The sequence below is a fragment of the Cryptomeria japonica genome, chromosome 1 (assembly GCF_030272615.1).
Source record: "Cryptomeria japonica chromosome 1, Sugi_1.0, whole genome shotgun sequence".
Lineage (NCBI taxonomy): Eukaryota > Viridiplantae > Streptophyta > Pinopsida > Cupressales > Cupressaceae > Cryptomeria > Cryptomeria japonica.
Window position 1 is genome coordinate 175,393,403 of NC_081405.1, and position 19,240 is coordinate 175,412,642.

General features: G+C 38.2%; 1 protein-coding gene across 1 annotated transcript; it reads right to left on the minus strand.

The window, feature by feature from the left end:
- Window positions 1-3,491: 3,491 nt before the first annotated feature.
- On the minus strand, window positions 3,492-4,250 carry LOC131857032 (uncharacterized). Its single transcript, XM_059209020.1, has 2 exons — window positions 4,092-4,250; window positions 3,492-3,935 (listed from the first exon to the last, which is right to left on the minus strand). Exons 1-2 carry the CDS (start codon window positions 4,248-4,250, stop codon window positions 3,492-3,494), a joined length of 603 nt encoding a protein of 200 aa, XP_059065003.1.
- Window positions 4,251-19,240: the final 14,990 nt, after the last annotated feature.

The following is a 19,240-nucleotide window of genomic DNA, read 5'->3' on the forward strand; positions in this document are numbered from 1 at the left end:
GAGAGACTCAAGGTAAAGAAGACTAAGGTGTGTAGGTGGGTTTATCACCCTACTACTGCCAACCTCTAGATCAGGTGGTATCAGAGCATTAGGAGAGTCTTGGGGAAGAATAAAGAAATGGAAGATGTAATAGAGAATAGTAAGGAGATTCCCACTAGATCCATGACAAACATGGAGTTGGCCAAGATAATGAGGGAGCAGGTGGCCAAGAATAAAAAGATGGAGGAGGAGATAGAAAGGTTGAAGAAAGACTAGGTAGGGAAGGGAGTTGCATCAGCATCTGATGGAGAAGGAGAAGATGAAGAAGAGAGACTATTGATTTTGGCAAATCAAAGGCAATTTGTTGAAGCCTTCAATAGGGTAGGGAGAAGAGACAATAGAGAAGAACTACCTACATTCTCTAGAAAGATGAATCCAAAAGAGTGTATGGATTGGATAAAAGCAATGATCAATTATTTTGAATGTGAAGATGTACCTAAAAACCAAAGGGTGAAGGTGGCTAAATCCAAAATGAAAGGTCCAGCTCTTAGTTGGTGAAACTTTCTACAAAATGAAAGAGATGAAGAAGGAAAGAGACATATAACCTCATGGAAGAAGATGGAGCTAGAGATCAAAAGGCAGTTTGTACTTGAGGACTATGAGATAATCTTACACAAGAGATTACAAAACCTAAGGCAAAGGGATTTGGATGTTAGTACTTACACTGAGGAGTTCCACAAAATGACCCTTAAAGAAAAGGTACCAGAGAGAGAAAAAAAAGTTAGTAAGGTACATGAATGGTCTTAAGTTCAGTATTCAAGATGAACTGAGTTTGTTCAACCATGAATAAGTGCACAATTGTTTTTCAGATGGCACTTAGGATTGAGGAGAAGAAAAAAAGGAGAGGAGAACACAATAATAGAGGAAAGGGTGCAAGTTTCAGAGGCAACGGTAGATTCAATGGAAGAGGATCATCTCTTAAACCCCAAGGAGAGTCCAACCATCAGGAACAAGAGGGAGAATCAAGGAACAAAGGTAGCTTTAGAGGAAGGAGGGAAAATGGTAGAGGAATATTCGGTGGAAGAAGACCCAGTGTCTTCACTGATAGGTGTTTTTCATGCAACCAAGTTGGGCATCAGTCATTTAGATGTCCTGAGAAGCTAAGAAATGGTAGCCAAGGAGGTGATAGGAGAGCACATCTAATACAAGAAGAAGATAGTCAAAGCATGACCTCCTACCACACATCAACTTCAAAGTTTGTAGATCTGGAGCAAGGAGAACTCTTGATGATCAATAGGACCCTCTTGAAAGTGCCAACCATCAAAGAACCACCTCAGAGGAAATCTCTTTTCATAACCTCTTGCAAGGTATAAGGAAAGGTATGTAAATTCATTGTGGACTCAGGGTCCATAGATAACATAGCTTCTATTGAAATGGTTACTAAGATTAACTTGCAAATAATACCTCATCCCCACCCTTATAAAGTGTCTTGGTTGAACAAAGGTCAATAAGCCCTGATTAGTGAGAAAGTTTGGATAGAATTTTCAATAGGTGAATACAAAGATAGGGTGTTGTGTGATGTAGTAGAATGGATGCTTATCATCTGCTACTAGGTAGGCCTTGGCAATATGATGTAGATTATAGGCATGAGGGAAGGAAGAATGTTTACACCATCACTAAGAATGGGGTGAACTTCACTATGACACCTCTTCCAGATGATAGTAAGGATAAACACATTGTGACTAGTGTCATGCTATTGGATGAGAGGGAGTTCATGAAGGGTTTGAAGGAGAAGGATACTCCTTGTTTTGCAATAGTTTTCAAGCCTAGGACTAAACCTAAGAAGCAGCCTAAGAACCAAAAGACATAAAGGAGAGTAGGTCCTAAAGAGGTTCAAAATTTGCTAGACCAGTATAAGGGGATAGTTGCAGACAGTACCAAAAATTCCTTACCCCCTCAAAGGGAAATCAATCACTGTATTGACCTCATACCAGATGCTACACTACCCAATAAGGTAGCATACAAGCTTACCCCTAAACAAAATGCAGAAGTTGTAAGACAAATCTGAGAATTGCTTGAGAAAGGGTTCATTAGGAAGAGCATAAGTCCTTGTGTAGTCCCTGCATTACTAGCTCCTAAGAAAGAAGGAACATGGAGGTTGTGTACCGATTCTAGGGCCATCAATAAGATAACAATCAGATATAGATTCCCAATGCCAAGAATGGAGGACTTGATGGATTGTCTAGGAGGGTCCAAGTACTATTCCAAAATGGATTTGAAAAGTGGTTACCATCAAATAAGGATCAGAGATGGAGACCAATGGAAGACAACTTTTAATACCAATGAAGGCCTATATGAGTGAATGGTAATGCCATTTGGACTTTCCAACACCCCTAGTACATTCATGAGACTCATGAATGAGGTTCTTAATCCCTTCATCAATCATTTTGTAGTAGTGTATCTAGATTATATATTGATTTTTAGTAAAGACTGGAATGCACATCTAATGCACTTGGATTTGGTGTTGAAAAGGTTACATGAGGAGTAGTTGAAGATCAATTTGGATAAATGTGTCTTCTTACAAGAAGAACTAGTGTTCCCTGGATTTGTGATTTCTCAAGGAAGTTTGAAAATGGATCCATCTAAGGTGGAGGCAATCCTAAACTGGCCAACCCCTCAGTCAGCAAGTGAGGTAAAAGGTTTCCATGGGTTAGCAAGTTTTTATAGAAAGTTTATTAAGAATTTCAATGCCGTTAGTGCACCAATGATAGAAAACATAAAAGCTGGAAGGAAATGTCAGTTTGTCTGGACTAAGGAGGCTAGTCAATCATTTGAGTTTTTAAAAATTAAGATTTCAGAGCAACCTATTTTCGTACTCCCTGACTTTCACAAGGTTAATTTTCACTATTGAGTGTGATGCATCAAAGAAGGCCATAGGAGGAGTCTTGAGTTAGGAAGGTAGGCCAGTGGCATTTTTTAGTGAGAAACTAAATGAGGCAAAGAAAAATTATTCTACTAATGACCTAGAGATGTATGCTATGGTGCAATCTCTTAGGAAGTGGAGACATTATCTTTTACCTAAGGAGTTTAGTGTATATACTAACAACCATTCTCTAAGTTTTTTGAATAGGTGAGAGAAACTAAATCACTGACATATGAAGTGGATGGAATATCTCCAAGCTTACACTTTCACTATCCTACATAAGAAAGGAGTAGCTAATAAAGTTTTTGATTAAGGAAAATCAGGTTTTAAGGGACCTGAAACCCGCTTACAATACAAAAGAAAATCATGAAAGAAGCAAGAGAAGAAAGGACCAAGACAAAATAGCTACAACAAACAAGCAAAAAGACCAGTAGCAGGGACATAAGAACAACACAGAGCCAACGACAGACTGGCAACCAAAACCCAACATTACATGTCAAATAAAAACTTTTATAGACTCCTCAGCATTCTGAACCAACAGCATCATGGCCTTAGCAGCTTCTCTTAGATCATTGTTCTCCTAATTCATCTAAATCTCCTTAGTCTTTTTCTCTATATCACTGGTTGTCTGCCTGGTCCTTCGCCTAGTTGTAGAGGTGGAGGTCGATAAATCATCAATGATTACCAAATCCTTATTTTGGGTTCTCATCTCTAAGTGATCCACCAAGGAATTCATGTTTTGAGATGAGACTCTCAAGACCTCCAGACTGTGGTTCATGAAGCTTTTCAAAGCCTTCTCAGTCTTGGCGACCCAATTGGTGATGTTCTCATTATCCTCCTCAATCTTTTCCTTAACAATTATAATAACATCCTCCAGATGTTTCAAATCCTTTTTTATAATGTCTTTTTCTGCCCATTCCTGCATTTCGATTTCCTCCTCAGCTTCACTGGTTTCCTCCTCCGTGCTCTTTTTCCCCGAATTGGTTTCCTTGATCAAATTGTTAATCTTGTTGTCCAAGTCCCTCCATTTGCTCTGAATGCTGGTAATATTGTCAATAACTCACTTCTGGAGATTGAGAGACTCTAGCGTGCTATTTTGAGAAATATTCAAGATAGTGTTTGCTGAATCCCTTCCCTATATAGAGCTCATGGATTTAGGGTTGGCTTCCTCCATGGAGTTCAGGTCAACATTCCTTCTATCCAAACCCATAGGGTTAGAATTAGGGTTTTCAGAATTGGCCTCTTTTTTCCTTTCCTCCTCACCTCCAGCATTCTCTTCCTTCTTGCTCTCCACTTCAATCTCCTCCTCCTTCCCCTGTTCGTCCTCCAAATCTTCATTCACCTCCATGTCCACATTATCAATGTCGGCTCTCCCTTTTTTGTGGGTAGGGGTATTAGACAAATCATCATCAGACTGAGGGTCATTACAACTCTAAAAACTGTGAGCATTTGTAACCAGGTTATCATCCTTTCTAACCCTAGCTTTTTCCTTCAGGTGTTCGTAAATGAGGAAAATAAGCCCTTGATGGGCTATGGGATAATATTTGGGCTTTTTGGCATGGTTAGCCAAGCTCTCATTCAAAGAAGAAGCTAAATAAAAGGGTAGATAAATTTTAACCCCATAGCGAAAATGATTGAGAATTGCAAAATGATAATTGTAGACTTTAGTAAATCTACCATCAACAATTAAGAATTCCATCAGGACCCTTAGCATTTTCTGCCAAAAAAGCTTTACCTGCTAGGGGAGGTAGTAAGAAACGTTGTCTTTCTTGACAAGCCGAGCCTTCTCATTCTCAGATTTCGGGAAGTTTTTGATCGCTTCAGCAGCAAACTTTCAATCTCTATAGAATTTAGTGCCCTCCTTCTGGAGTCCTGTGACCTCCGCAATCAAGTCCTCATCAATCTTCCAGGTCTCCCCAAACAAAGTGACTATGTTGCTATTCCAACCCTTAGCAAAGCCTTGAGACACCGATTTTCTGCTACCATGCAACTTTTCCATATAGTCGATGAATCCATATCTATGGAGCCTCCTCTAAAATTTTCACTCACTCTTCCAATTCTCATAACCAGAGGGATCAGTCCGGTTTAGGTTGCCTCCCATATTGGATAGCAGATCATCATTACCACTCACAAACTACAAACCAAGATTGAAACAAAGGCTCTCGAACAAAAAACTGGGATAACAGAATAGAGTACCATCCAAGATTTTAAAGGAAATAATAATGGCCGCAGAGATCTCACACATATTATTATAATCCCCTTTACACAAATGATCATGAAAATGATGCCTAATAACACTCATTAACTGACAGTTCATTCGCCTCCAAACTTTGTCTTTGATTTTCGGACCCCAAAAGGTAATAATGATTTTAACTTGATCCATTGATGCGATCAAATAATAATTTCTCCCTAACATCCCTTTTACAATGGGCCTCTCTAATGTATTTATCCTCCACCTCTAAATTGACCCCTTCATTAGCTAAAAGGTCTGCAACCTTATTGCCTTCCCTTAGAGTGTGAGTTATGATAATACTAACATAGTCATTTAATAGCTTTTTAGCACTTTCAATCATATTAGTAATATTCCATGAGGAAGAACTATTACCTTTAAGAGCCTGAATGATATTGAGGGAGTCACCTTCTAACCAAATTTTTTAAAATTTGAATCCCTGAGCAAGCTGGAGGCTTTTTAGCATAGCCTAAGCTTTAGCCACATTATTGTTTTGGACACCAAAATGAGAAGCAATAGCAGCAATGTAGACACCTTGGGCATTTCTGATGACTCCTCCACCACTGGACTTCCCACGGTTGCCTTTAGCAGCCCCATCAAAATTCACCTTATCCCAGTCATGATCAGGAAATCTCCAAACAATATTTTCTCTCCTTGTCTTATTGTCAGATCTATAGACTTTGTCAATTAAATTACATTTAGTAAGGATGCCTTTTTCAATATCATTCATATCATCAAAAAACCATTGTTTAATAATCCTGTGAGGAATATTAATGTTTTCTTTTATAGCCCTGCAAACTTTTTCAAAGACCACCTTAGGAGTGCACTTAACTTCCCTAAAAATTTTGTTATTTCTCTCTTTCTAGATACCCAAGCATGTCATGGGAAGGATCAAGGACCAAAGGTTCTTTATAAGAGGAAATCTGGTGGGGAAGGTCCATTGCTAGATAATTTCCCTGAGACTCTTATGCATAAGCCAATCAACTTTCCAATTCACCCAAAATTTACTCCAGATTTCCCAAGTGAAGGAGCAATGTATAAACAAATGATCAACTGATTCTTCCTCTTTCTGACATAGCTCAAACCTATTAGGGAACATAAAACCTCTTCGGGCCAAGTTATCAATAGTAAGGATCCTATTATGAGTAGCAAGCCAAAAGAACATGTTGACTTTAGGGATAAGAATTCCATTCCAAACTTTACTCCATATAGGGTTGTTGATCTGGGTAAAAGTGTTTTTATAGGCTGAGGCAACCATGAACTCATCCCTTGGATTACTCTTCCAGAGGAAAACATCATCAGAGTTATTTTTAATAGAAAGGGATAGCAACTCCTGCTGAAGCAAGGAAAACCCAACATGAATAACATCCAGGCTAACCCATCGGTTCTCCTTCCAGTAGTTACATACCATAGACCCAAACCTCCTTTTACATTCATCAATGAATTGATTTCTATCTTGATTAAAGAGAGGTTCATTTTTAATCCAAGGATCCTCCCAAAACCTAATTTTGTCACCTTTTCGAAGGACCCATCTTGCTCCAACTTTGGCCACTTTTATGGATTTGATAATATTGTTCCAAATGAAAGACCCAACAGGGATGTCTTCTAAGTGGAGGAAAGCCTGGAGAGGTTGACCATGAATATATTTGTCAAACCAAATCCGGTTCCAATCTTTATTAATGTCATAATCCCTCCATATTTGTTTAGCAAGAAGAGCTTTATTAAAAGTTTTGAGATCTTTAATACCAAGACCTCCTTTACTCTTAGGCTTACATACTTTATCCCAGGCAACCAAGGATATTCTATTTTTTTTTCAACCCCTGACCAAAGAAATCTTTTCTGAATCCTTTCTAAGGCTTCAACAAATTTAGCCAGAATGCCAAATAGACTGAGAGCATAGACAGGGAGATTCTAGAGAGTAGCTTGAAGGAGCTGCACCTTTCTAGCTTGAGATAACATGGATCCTTTCCAACCAGCAAGTTTTTTGTCAAGTTTGTCAATTAACATATTCCAGAAGGAGTTATGGGGAACTAATCCCAATGGGAGACCCAAATAAGTGGAGGGGAGCATTTCCACCTTGCACCCAATGATATTAGCAATTCTCTATTGTCTTATAATAGGAGTATTCATGAAGTATATAGTTGACTTGTCTCAATTGACTTATTGGCTCATAGCCAAAGAATAAGAATTAAGAGCACCTTTAAAGGCAGTAGCCTCCCCAATAGAAGAGTATCCCATTAGGATAGTGTCAATAAACTATTGGTGAGAACATAAAACATTAGCAGAGGAAGGTTGAAGACCTTTGATAATTTCATTCACTTTCATTTTTTAGATCAATCTATTCATACTCTCTGCCAGGATGGTGAAAAGGATGGGAGATATGGGATCTCCTTGTCTAAGCCCCCTAGGCAAATTAAAGAATCTAGAAGGAGATCCATTAATCTGAATAGAAAACATTGTGGTGGAGACCAATTCTTTGATAATTTTGATTATCTTCTCATCAAATCCAAAAGCCTCCATAATTATGAAGAGAACTTTCCACTCCACTCCATCATAAGCTTTCGCCAGATCCAGCTTTATCAAAAAACCTTCTTTATTGGCAGCATTGAGGGAATGAATATTCTCATGCATAAGAATGATAGAATCTAGAATCTGCCTACCAGGGACAAAACCTTTTTTCTCCTCAGAGATGATAAAAGGGAGGACAACCAATAGTCTGGAAGTCAAAACTTTAGATATGATCTTATAAAAGGAGTTACATAGACTTATAGGCCTAAATATTCCCATGGAATCCACCCCAGTCACCTTTGGAATTAAGGCAATAAAAGTGGAGTTGATTTCCTTAAGGATTCTTCTAGAACCAAAAAATTCTTTAACTACATTGATTGTGTCTTTTCCCACAATATGCCAAAATTCTTGGAAGAAAAACATGGGGAAACCATCAACTCTCGGAGCCTTATCCCCATGAAAGGATAGAAAAACTTTTTTAATTTCCTCAGCAGAGAGGATTGCAGAAAGGGCCTTCTTCTGGTTAGGATCAATAACCTTGGGGATGATGTCAACCAAATCCTATTGTTTAGTAAAATCAATCTCCTTGCTACCAGTGAGGAGCAGAGAAAAGAAACTAATAGCTTCATTCCTAATATCATCCTCCTTAAGAAGAATTTTGTCCTCAACAATTAATCTGGAAATTTTATTCGCAGCTTTATGTTTCATAGAAGTCATGTGAAAAAATTTAGTATTTCTATCTCTAGCTTCTAGCCAAATAGCCCTAGATCTCTGTCTCCAATAGCTTTCCTCCCTAGAAATAATGTTGTGAATTTTGACTAATATATCATCTTCCTTAGCCTTGGGATACTTTTTATAGCCTTCATCTGTATTGAGTTTTGGATCTGTTCTAGTTCCTCCTTTAGCTTTTTTTTTAATTCAAAAATATCACCAAAGACCTTCTTGTTCCAGATCTTAATATTATCTTTGATGTTTCTAAGTTTTTTGGCAACTTTGTACATGGCTATTCCATTCACATCAATATTCCACCAGCTGGCAATCGATTTTTCCAGAGAGGGGTGAGATATCCACAATTTCTCAAATCGGAAAGGAAAGCATTGTTTACTCTTAATGGACTTAGCAACAAAGGAAATGGGATAATAATCCGAGCCAATTCTATTGACCACTGACAAGGAACATCTATGAGAAAGAAACCAATCATTAGTAATTAGGGACCTGTCAAGTCTTACTTGAATGAGGTCAACTCCATCCCTGCAATTGGACCAAGTGTAAGAAGCTCTAGTGAGATCAGTATCAATGAGAGCATTGTCATTGATGAAGTCCATCAAATTAGTTCTGTTGTCCAGTTGGGCCTGAGTTCCTCCAGATTTTTTAGTTCCTTGCAAAGGAGTGTTGAAATCTCCCATCAATATCCAACTGTCCTTAGGGAAAGATCTTCTTTTCTGCTATATTTTATCCCATAACTTACTCCTAGCAGCTTTGGAGTTAGGGGCATAGATATTAGTGACCACCCATTCCTTTCCTTCAAAGCTTCTTTTAACTTTCATAGATATGATATTACCATCTTCATCAATCGTATTTCCTAAAATAGTTTTCTTGTTCCAGAAAATAGCCACCCCACTAGATGCCCCATTCAAGCTACTACCACAAACCCCTCCATTTTTAAAGAAGTTTAAATTTTCAACTTTCTCCTTACTCATTTTGGTTTCCTGAACAAGGATAATATCCCGCTTATGGTCTCGGATGCGATTCTGTAATATATCTTGTTTATTGAGACCATTTAGGCCTCGAATGTTCCATGAGATTACCTTCATTTGGAAACCTGGGGGCAAGATTTGTGTAAAGTTTGTTGCCTTCCATCAGCTATGTTTTGCTTACTCTCCTGGTCCCTATGCCATTTCATTGATCTATGTCCCTACGGAGATTTGGATAGTCCAATATCCGCCTTGGATCTAGTTCTAGTTTTCACCCCATTAGGGCATCCTGCCTTCTTATTTTTCTTTTTTCCATTCCCTATTACTTCTTCCTCATACTCATCTCTAGAGTCAACCTTCATGTTATTCCATAGTTCTCCTCTTTTCTGGGATAAGGTGGGCGAGTCAAGTCCAGTATTCTGGAATAATGCATTTATATTGGCCTTAGGCGATCCAAACTTGTTCTTCCTTCCAAAGTTAACTTCATGTCCTTCAATATCATTTGAGCACTCTTCATCTCTTTTTATTTTTGAAACTTGAGGGGCCTCATGTTGAGCTTCAGTTGCATCCTCAATCTCACCTTCTTCAAGAATCTCTTCAATGATTGCAATCTCTTCATCCTGAGTCTGTAGGGCCTCAAAAGTATTGACAGTTTTGATCTCAAAACCACTACTTTCAATCTTTTTATCTTTCTTCAAAAGGGGAGCCTTAGGATTTCTATCATCTTTTGAAGAGTCTTATATATTACCAGGAGTTCCACTTCCTCCTTCCACTCTACTATCTTCCTTTATATTATTCTTTTCCTTCCATACCTATTTCTGGGGATTGTTAATCTTCATAGTTGTTTTAGGGTTACTAGGGAAAGCCTTAGCCCAGTGTCTAGCTTTCTTACAGGAAAATCACACAAATGGGAGGGACTCAAAATCTATTGTCTGCTCCCATAATCCAAGCTTGGAATTTATATCTATAGAGCTAGGAAGATCCATCTTCTATGAGATATTGACACAAATGCATGCATAAACCAACCTCTTTCGAGCTGCAGTCATTGGATCTATCGCAACAAGCTCCCCAAAGGAGTTCACTATTCCAGAGAAAACATCCTCAACCCAACATTCAAGTGGCAATCCTGGCAACCTTACCCAGACTGGAATAGATTCAAAGAAATAATCGTTAAGTTCCATATTAGGAGACCATTTCTCAAGGATAGGGAGGATTTACCAAACATCCAAGGACCACCGCTTAATGTTGCTTCCATATCTTCCCCGCAAAAAAAGGAAAAAACAAAAAAAACCCCTTGACAGGGCTGAAACATCAACCTATCCTTTTAGCCTCCATTTTCTCTTAACAAAAGATCTAACATCCTCAATATTGGGTCGTGGTCCAACAAACTTTCCCACCAAAGAGAAGGCCATTAGAGAGATGTTATGATCAATAACCAAATCTGAAACAACAATAGCTAGTTTTCCCATTTTTCTATCAAAGATATCTTTCACAAAGGGAAGGGCGATTTATCAGTCGATTTGTTTACAAAAAGATTACACCAAGGTTTGAGAGCCTTCACCTCTATTATCTTTTCTAAGTCAGCTTTCCCAACCTCGGGACCCAATTTTGGAGAAAGTATCATCTTTTTGCGGTCAGGAAGAGGGTCTCATTGTCGTGGGTCCCCATCCAGTCTCTCGTCCTCATCATCATCGCTTGTCCTTGAGCTGTAGAGGCGGTAGAACCAGAGGACCCTACCTCGTTGTTCCCTCCATTTCCAAGATTTAAATTACCCTCTCCTTGCGTGGTCATTTCGTTGTTTAGGATGTTTAAAAACCGGTTGCTATGTTGGATGGACTATCATACAGAGTAGCTAATAAAGTTGTCGATACACTTAGTAGAAGGAACTTAGTCATCTAGGAGATTCAATTGGAAAGCATGGGCATCAATGCCTTAAAAGACATGTATCAAGGAGATGAAGATTTCAAGGAGGCCTATGAAGTTTGTAAGGACATGAATGATAAGTATCATACTATTTTTTCCGATTATATTCTCCAAGAAGGCTTACTTTTCAAAGGCAGACAACTTTGTATTCCTAATTGCTCCATGAGGGAAAATATTGTAAATTAAAAACATCGTGGGGGTTTGTCAGGACACTTGAATTGGTTAGGAGATTCTACTTTTGGCCTAGGATGTAGTCATATGTGAGAAAGTATGTGACAGAGTGTTTGGTATGTCAAAGGGCCAAAGGGACAAGTTCGAATGCAGGTCTATACACTCCATTACCAATCCCTACCAAACCTTGGGATTCAGTTAGCATGGACTTTGTCTTAGGTCTTCCTAGGACTAAATCAGGTTATGATAGTATATATGTTGTTGTGGACAGGTTTTACAAAATGGCACACTTTTTCCCATGCAAAGTTACACATGATGCTTCCAATATTGTTGGTTTGTTCTTCAAGGAGGTTGTTAGACTTCATGGGTTACCCTTAAGCATTATATCAGACCGGGATCCTAAGTTTGTAGGACATTTTTGGAGGACTTTGTAGCATACGTTAGGGACAAACTTGTCCTTCTCTTCTTCTTATCACCCTCAATCTGATGGACAGGTAGAGGTGATTAATAGATCCCTTGGTAATTTGTTGAGATGTTTGACTAAGAACCATGGGGCCACTTGGGATACTATTCTCCCACAAGCAAAGTTCTCATATAATGACTCTGTGAACAAAAGTATAGGATTGAGTCCTTTTCAAATTGTATATGGGACCCATCCTAGAGGTGTTCTTGAACTCTGAGAAGTGCAAAGTATTGAAAGGAGCAGTGCTCAAGCGGATGATTTTGTTGAAGTGATGAGGGAAATACATCAACAAGTTCGAGATAAATTAATACAAACTAATGCTCTGGAAAATACACAAAGATTAGACTGGAACCTATGGTCTTATAACACAAAAACAAGAAGAAACAAGATTAATGTTAGTGTTATTCAACTAAAGATTAACCTAAGCAGGCATATCAAAACAGATACTAAGATCATGCTAACATATTTCACCAATGAAACAAATATAAGAAGGCATCTCCAAATGCCTCTTAACATGTTCTTAGCTCCTTCTCCCTTTTTCCTCTCCTCTCCAAGTTCCAAAATAGTGTAGCTCTCAGTAGTTTTTTGCACTATGGATGCTTATGGAGATTCAAGATTGTAGATGATCTCAAGCTTATGCTATGCAAGTGTAAAATAAACTAGTATTAGATGCTAAGATGCTAAAATGATTTATTTTAAGTCAAAATAACAAAATATTTAGTATTCTATGCTAAATGCTCTCTAAAATGCCTATAGGTTAAATGCATACAAGTTTTTAGGATCTAGATTATGAAGAAATGGGCTTTATTTATAGGAAAAATGGAGCAATGGATGGTTGAGATTGAGTAATCTCAACAATGGTCAGGATTGAATGGTTCATGATCCATGTGAGGGCTTTCAACCCAATCCCAGGATGACAAGTGTCAATATGAGAGAGGTTGAGAGGAGATGTAAGAAGCATTAAATGTTTGACATGACCTGAGGGTTAACTTGGGAGTTGAGGTCAAGGTTGGGTTGAGTGAATAAAATCTTTATTCAAAGAATAAAGCTTTTATCCAATGGATAAACTCTTGTGCAAAGGTAAAAGGGATAACCATGGTCAAAGAAATAAATGCTTGAGGAGACACATGAGGGCAAGTTGAAATAACCATAAATGGTTATGTAAGAGCCATAAGTGATTTGGAAGACTTTAGAGGTTAAATTGTTGAACACACAAAGCATTAAATACTTTTCAAAGACTTTGAGGTCTTTGAGAAGTGACTCCAAGTTGCTTAGGAATGTGAAAATAATTAGGAGATGGATTAGGCTAATTAGGAAGGGGTTAGAAGAATCTAGAAGGGGATTAGGATTGCAAGTGGGTTTGGTGGGTGAGGGAAAATAGGATTTTTATTAAAATAAAATTCATTTATTTCAATAAATAGGTGCAAGTTGCATTTGTAGGAAAATGCAAGTGGGGGGGGAATAAATGATTTAAATAAATGTTTTATTTAATTCATTTAAAAGAGGAAAGGGGATTTAAACTGAACAAATATGATTTATTCATTTAATTGATTGTGAATTTGGTATAATGAATTAATTAAAATAAATTGAATAATTTATTTAATTAATAGGAGAATGTTTTGAAGATAAATTAATTAAATATTAATTTAATTAACTAATGGCTAGTGGATTTTTAATCAAATAAATAGCAAATATTCATTTAATTAAAATGGACAGATTTATGTGACTACATTTACCCCTCTTTGAGACGGTGCGATTTATCGCGTCATTTCAAAGAAAGAAAAATAGGTGTGATGAAATGCCCCATAAAATGTTAATTTAATGGGCGGTATGCCCCCTCAAGAGATGGGCCGAAAATTTCAAAAAATTGGGCGATCTCTCGAAAAAGAATGAAAATTGGCAGGGTGGTAGAAGAGAAGATTTTAGCAATAACGGTGAAAGAATAGAAGAAATCAGAGATAAAATGGAAAAATAGGAGGCATGGGAAGTGCACAAGGACCATAGCGGTGAACAGGGGGAAGATTTGGGTGATTGTGAAGGGTTAATATGGAGAGAAAGGGGTGAAAACAGGGTCATTTGTAACCGCGACCAGTGTGAATTCAGAGCTCTGATAGTGACCTTTTGGAGGAGCAAGCAGCAGTCAGGATGTCGGTACCCCTTGCAGAGCACCGTTTTGAGCGAGTCTGACAGTTCCAGCGGCCAGAGGACTACGGACCAGCGGTATGCACATTTGAAATTTTTTATTTTTAGGCATTTTTGATATGTTTTTAGCTAAGTCCAAGTTGAGTCATGACAATAGCGCTGAAACTATGTTTTGGTGCTTTTGTCCAATTAACTAGTGTTTTTGTGTCGCAATGGTGCTATTGTGTTGTTGTTTGAGCGCTTTTGCTATAAGTAGCGCTATTGTGTACATGTTTGAGCACTACTGTGTATTTAGTGTTGTTGTGTGCCTGTTTGAGCGCTATTATGTGTTTAGCGCTTTTTGAGGGGTTGATTGAGCGCTTTTGATGTTAAGCAGTATTTTTGCATAGGTTTTGTAGCATTTTTGTAGTTTGAGTGCTTTTGCATGGTTGATTAAGTGCTTTTGTTAGGGTATTAGCGCTATTGTCTAGAAAGTAGTGCTTTTGTTTTGCAAGATAGCACTTTTGTTTTAGGAACAAGATGCCCCAGTGTGTGAAAAAAAAGATCTCCCGATGCCAATGATGGATGGATGGGGATGTGAGATGGGAGTTGTTTTGAACAATAGCAGCCCCAATGAGACTTAGGTCATTAGAATAAATGCCTATTGAATTCTAGGTGTGCCATGATTCCTTACCTGTTGAGACCCGAAGATACTTGATCAAAATATCTGTTGATAGTCTAGGTTTAAACTTAAAAAAGTTTGAAACAAAACAACTGATGATGAGTGATTGATTACACCTGTGCAGGAGGATCTACACGTCTTACAGTTGTGCGAGAGACATCCAGCAACACAGGGTTTACGCAATCGGTTGACAAAGGTCGAGGTGGATTGTATTGCAGTGACTGGGTTGTATGACGTTATGTATATGCCCATGATTCGAATGAATCACAATTTGATCATAGCCTTGGTAAAGTGCTGGCATAGTGAGACATGCATGTTTCACTTAGCGTAGGGGGAGATGATAGTGACACTAGAGGATGTGTGGCGCATTCTTCATATTCCTATTGGGGGTGAGATGGTGACCTATGATAGATCCTGGGGGACTCTAGCGGTTCAGCGATTTTGTGATGAGGATGTGTACATTGATGATGGCTCCATAGCATGGAAGGATATCATGGCATTGTATGAGCCATTGCCAGTAGTTTTGTCAGGGATCGTGGGAGGGCTACTGTGTCCTGATAGGCGATCACATGGGCTAGTTGTTGGTTGGGGCTAGGTTATAGAGCAGATGATGACAGAGGGGACCTGATTTGCCTAGGGATCATGCATGTTAGTGCACATGTATCAGGAGCTGCATGAGGTGGTGTACCGCAGGAGAGGCTCCTTAGCTGTGGGAGTGACGCTATTGCATATATGGGCGTGGGAGCATCTACTAGTGACTTGACCAGTGAGTCTAAGATTCTAGGCCATTGACCAGTCCTATGTATACATGTATAGCAGTATGATGAGTCAGCTCCACCTAGGGAAGTTAGAGTGGTGGCGGCGGGCATTAGATGATCTGGATGCAGTGATTTGAAGACCCTATATTGAGTGTGAACCCTAGGAGGATGACGCAGAGGCATTACCATATGTGTTCATGACCCAATTCCTTATTGGGAGGGCAGTCTATGATGTAAAGAGATAGGTGTCAAGCCGAGTGATGAGACAGTTTGGTCGTCAACAGGGATTGCCAAGGGGTTCAGGAGAGTACGTCAGAGTGGTCCGAGAGAGGTATGCATGGGGACCAGTACTTTCATATGATTAGGAATTGGAGGAGTTTTGGATGCTATAGGCAAGGCCATGGGATATACGGCTGAGAGTGGGAGATGCAAGGGTATCAGAGGAGTATACGCAGTATATGGCAGCTCATCTGATACCTTGGATATTAGATCCGGTGGAGTTGATTCTCATTTTTGAGGAGGATAGGGTACGGAGACAGAGGAGGAGAGGAGGTTGAGGATTGATAGTAGGTGGACGGGGGAGAGGGGATGATGGGGATGGAGGAGGGGGAGGAGGAGGAGGAGGAGGAGGAGGATCTGGTGGAGGTTTTGGTTTAGGTGGTCGAGTTCAACAGAGAGGTAGAGGTGGGTTGCCACTGTAGATATCATAGGGTCCTTTGATGCAGGGAGGAGTCAGGGTATATGGCTGAGGTATGGAGAGGGAGATACCGATGGAGAGAGGGGAGGGAGCTACTAGAGAGGGAGCTACAAGTGAGGCACCTATGGATATAGGGGAGGGAGCCACTGGAGATCTATGGGACCACATGATATTAGTGTTATAGACTCGACTTACAGCAGTCGAGACATGAGTGGAGGATCTAGAGGTGGAGGTAGCAGCTAGAGATGTGCAACTTTTTGCATGAGAGTCAGAGCTAACTGTAGTGATGTGGGAGAGGGATAGTGCGGTGGAGAGAGTCTAGGTGGAAGTAGGAGCATAGGTTCCTACTGGGGAGGTGATGAGGGAGATGTGGCGAGCAGGGGCTGAGATAGATTATTGGTGGGGGTTATATGAGCAGGTGGTGCCAGCTAGTCAGCAAGCTATGAGCTATTCACAGATGCGGCAGGCTAGATCAGAGTGATCTGAGAGAGTGCAGAGCAATGGTGGTGTAATGGGGCCTCCTCGGCGAGATAGATCATGTGGTGTAGGGGGGAGTGGGGGAGCAGGTCATGATGTTGCAGCATCAGGTCAGAGCGGCATTTGAGAGAACATTTTGCATGTTCTGTACATTTGTCATTTTGGACTATGTCTTGGATGGCTCTTGGTAGCCGATATGTTGGACTTCATTATACTCCGATACATGTATTTTTGGCAATATGATGTGATATATGAGGTGATTCCATTTCTGGTGTATGATATGCATGTTTGATATATGGATTTTATGCAGGATTTATGCTTAGATGGATACTTGTGCTTTGCTATATGTATGTGTTTATGATGGTTTATGCTTACATGATGTCTATATGTATTGTATATGATGATGTATGATGTGTGGATACTAACATGCAAATGCAGTTTTTATGTATGATTTGGTTGATGCATTGCTTTATGTATGTAATGCCATGATGATGATGGATGAATAATGATATATTGATATAGATAGTATCTTGTACTTTATATTAATACAAGGATGAGAGAATGATATGCCATGATGTAAATGCAATGTTTGGAATGAATGATTCTTTTATGGATATGCATCTATATGTTTTATTAGATGAATGCAACATGGATAAACAAATATTTAATACAAATGTTTAAATGATGATTTCTAAATGAATGCATATGTATGAACTAATGTTGGAAACAAATGATTTTTTATGATTTCAAATGCCTAAAATATGATTAAGCAAAAATGAGAATGCAATGCATGGTTATAACTGCACCTTAATGCAATTTTTAAAGGGGATAATGAATGCATTTTAAATGAATCCTAATAAAATGAGTATGAATAAGACACTAAAATGGATGAATGAATGCACTTTTTAACTAATGGATAGATAAATGAATATATGCAATGATAAATGATAAATGGTGATAAATGATGATAAATGATAATGTCAAAATGAATGTATAGTAAATGGTTTAATACAACCAAGGACAATTTGATCATATGAATGAACTTAAACATTATGAGTATGCAATGATGAATGGATCTAAGTAGACTAATGTTAATAAATGATAATGAACTATATGTAATTAATGCAATTAATAATGATATTAAATTTACTAAATGCAACTAAATGATATGATGGATATGATCATGATAAATGAATGCAAGGTTGTTTAGACTTTGCATGATGCACTGATGATGTATCAGAGTACTTTGTTGTGATTGTATCCAAGACCAACATAATTTTCACATAATTGCCTATATGAACATTGTTCACATTTGTTTTCAAAATTATGCCTATGAATGAGTGAATGGATGAGCAATATGCAACGGAATGCATTATAAATAGATGAAATGAAATGATGACCCATAGTGCTCTATTTTCATCATTGAGCTTTTTAAAATGTTGGAAGAACATACAAGCAACTTGACATAATGATTCAAGATGACCTGAGTATTTCTTACATGGGTTTGATATAGCAAGTTAATACAAACAACTTGATATAATGGGTCAAGTTGACCAGAGTATTTCTTGCGGAATAGACAAGGATTATCTTCTTTCATGCATGACTTGGAATGTCCTACTTGATCTTAGGCTGATCATATCCTGAGACAAGTTCATACCGTAATAACAGATAAAAACCTGTATCCAATTGGATGAGGTAGGAGAAACCAAAGAAAGAGCATTGGTACCTGCAAACAAATAGTATATACATAAAGAATAAAGAATATGGATCCTTGGTAGTGGTTCATGCTCATATGGTCGAGGTATACACTGTAGTCAGCAAGCCGTAGTGATCTATGACTATATTTTTTCTTATGATCACATAGCTTAGTGAACTTCCCACATAGACACCATTAGTACATGCCCTAGTACTTCATCGGAATAATGCGCAAAAGATACATAAACAAATGCTGTAAGAACCCAATATGAATAAATAACCCACAAATCAACCAAGTATTTGATAGCTTAAACAAAATTTTCTTGTCAAAGCAAATGTCATTGTGTCTTGGTTTTGGTAAGGAAGGATGCATCCTTGTGGAAGACAGTTTTCGAGTGTTGATGTTGATTGTTTGGTTTGATTGATAAGTGGTCATGTTTGTGGAGTATATCACAATGTTTGTTTGTTATCTGCATGGATGAGTATGTACAATGTGTTTGCCATGTTTTTTATTGATTGTGATGTTTTTGAAATTGTAGACACTCAAAATTGTCATGTCTAATTAAATAAATATTTTATTTATTTAATTATCTAAGCCTAATTCTTCTATTAATTAAATAAATTTTTATTTATTTAATTAATTCATTTATCCTCTTCTAGCCTTATTTCTCATTTAAATTATCCCTTTCCTAAATTAAATAAATATTTTTATTTATTTAATTGTCCTACTTCTTCTATTAATTAAATAAATCTTTATTTATTTAATTAATTCATTATCTTTTTCTACACATGATACATGTCATTCATCTCTTAATTCATACACTACCTACCTCTTTCATTATTTTGGTATTTCTTTTACCTACCCTCTAATCCTAGCCGACCTCTCTTTTTACACCTCTCAATCTTATCCCTCCATTTC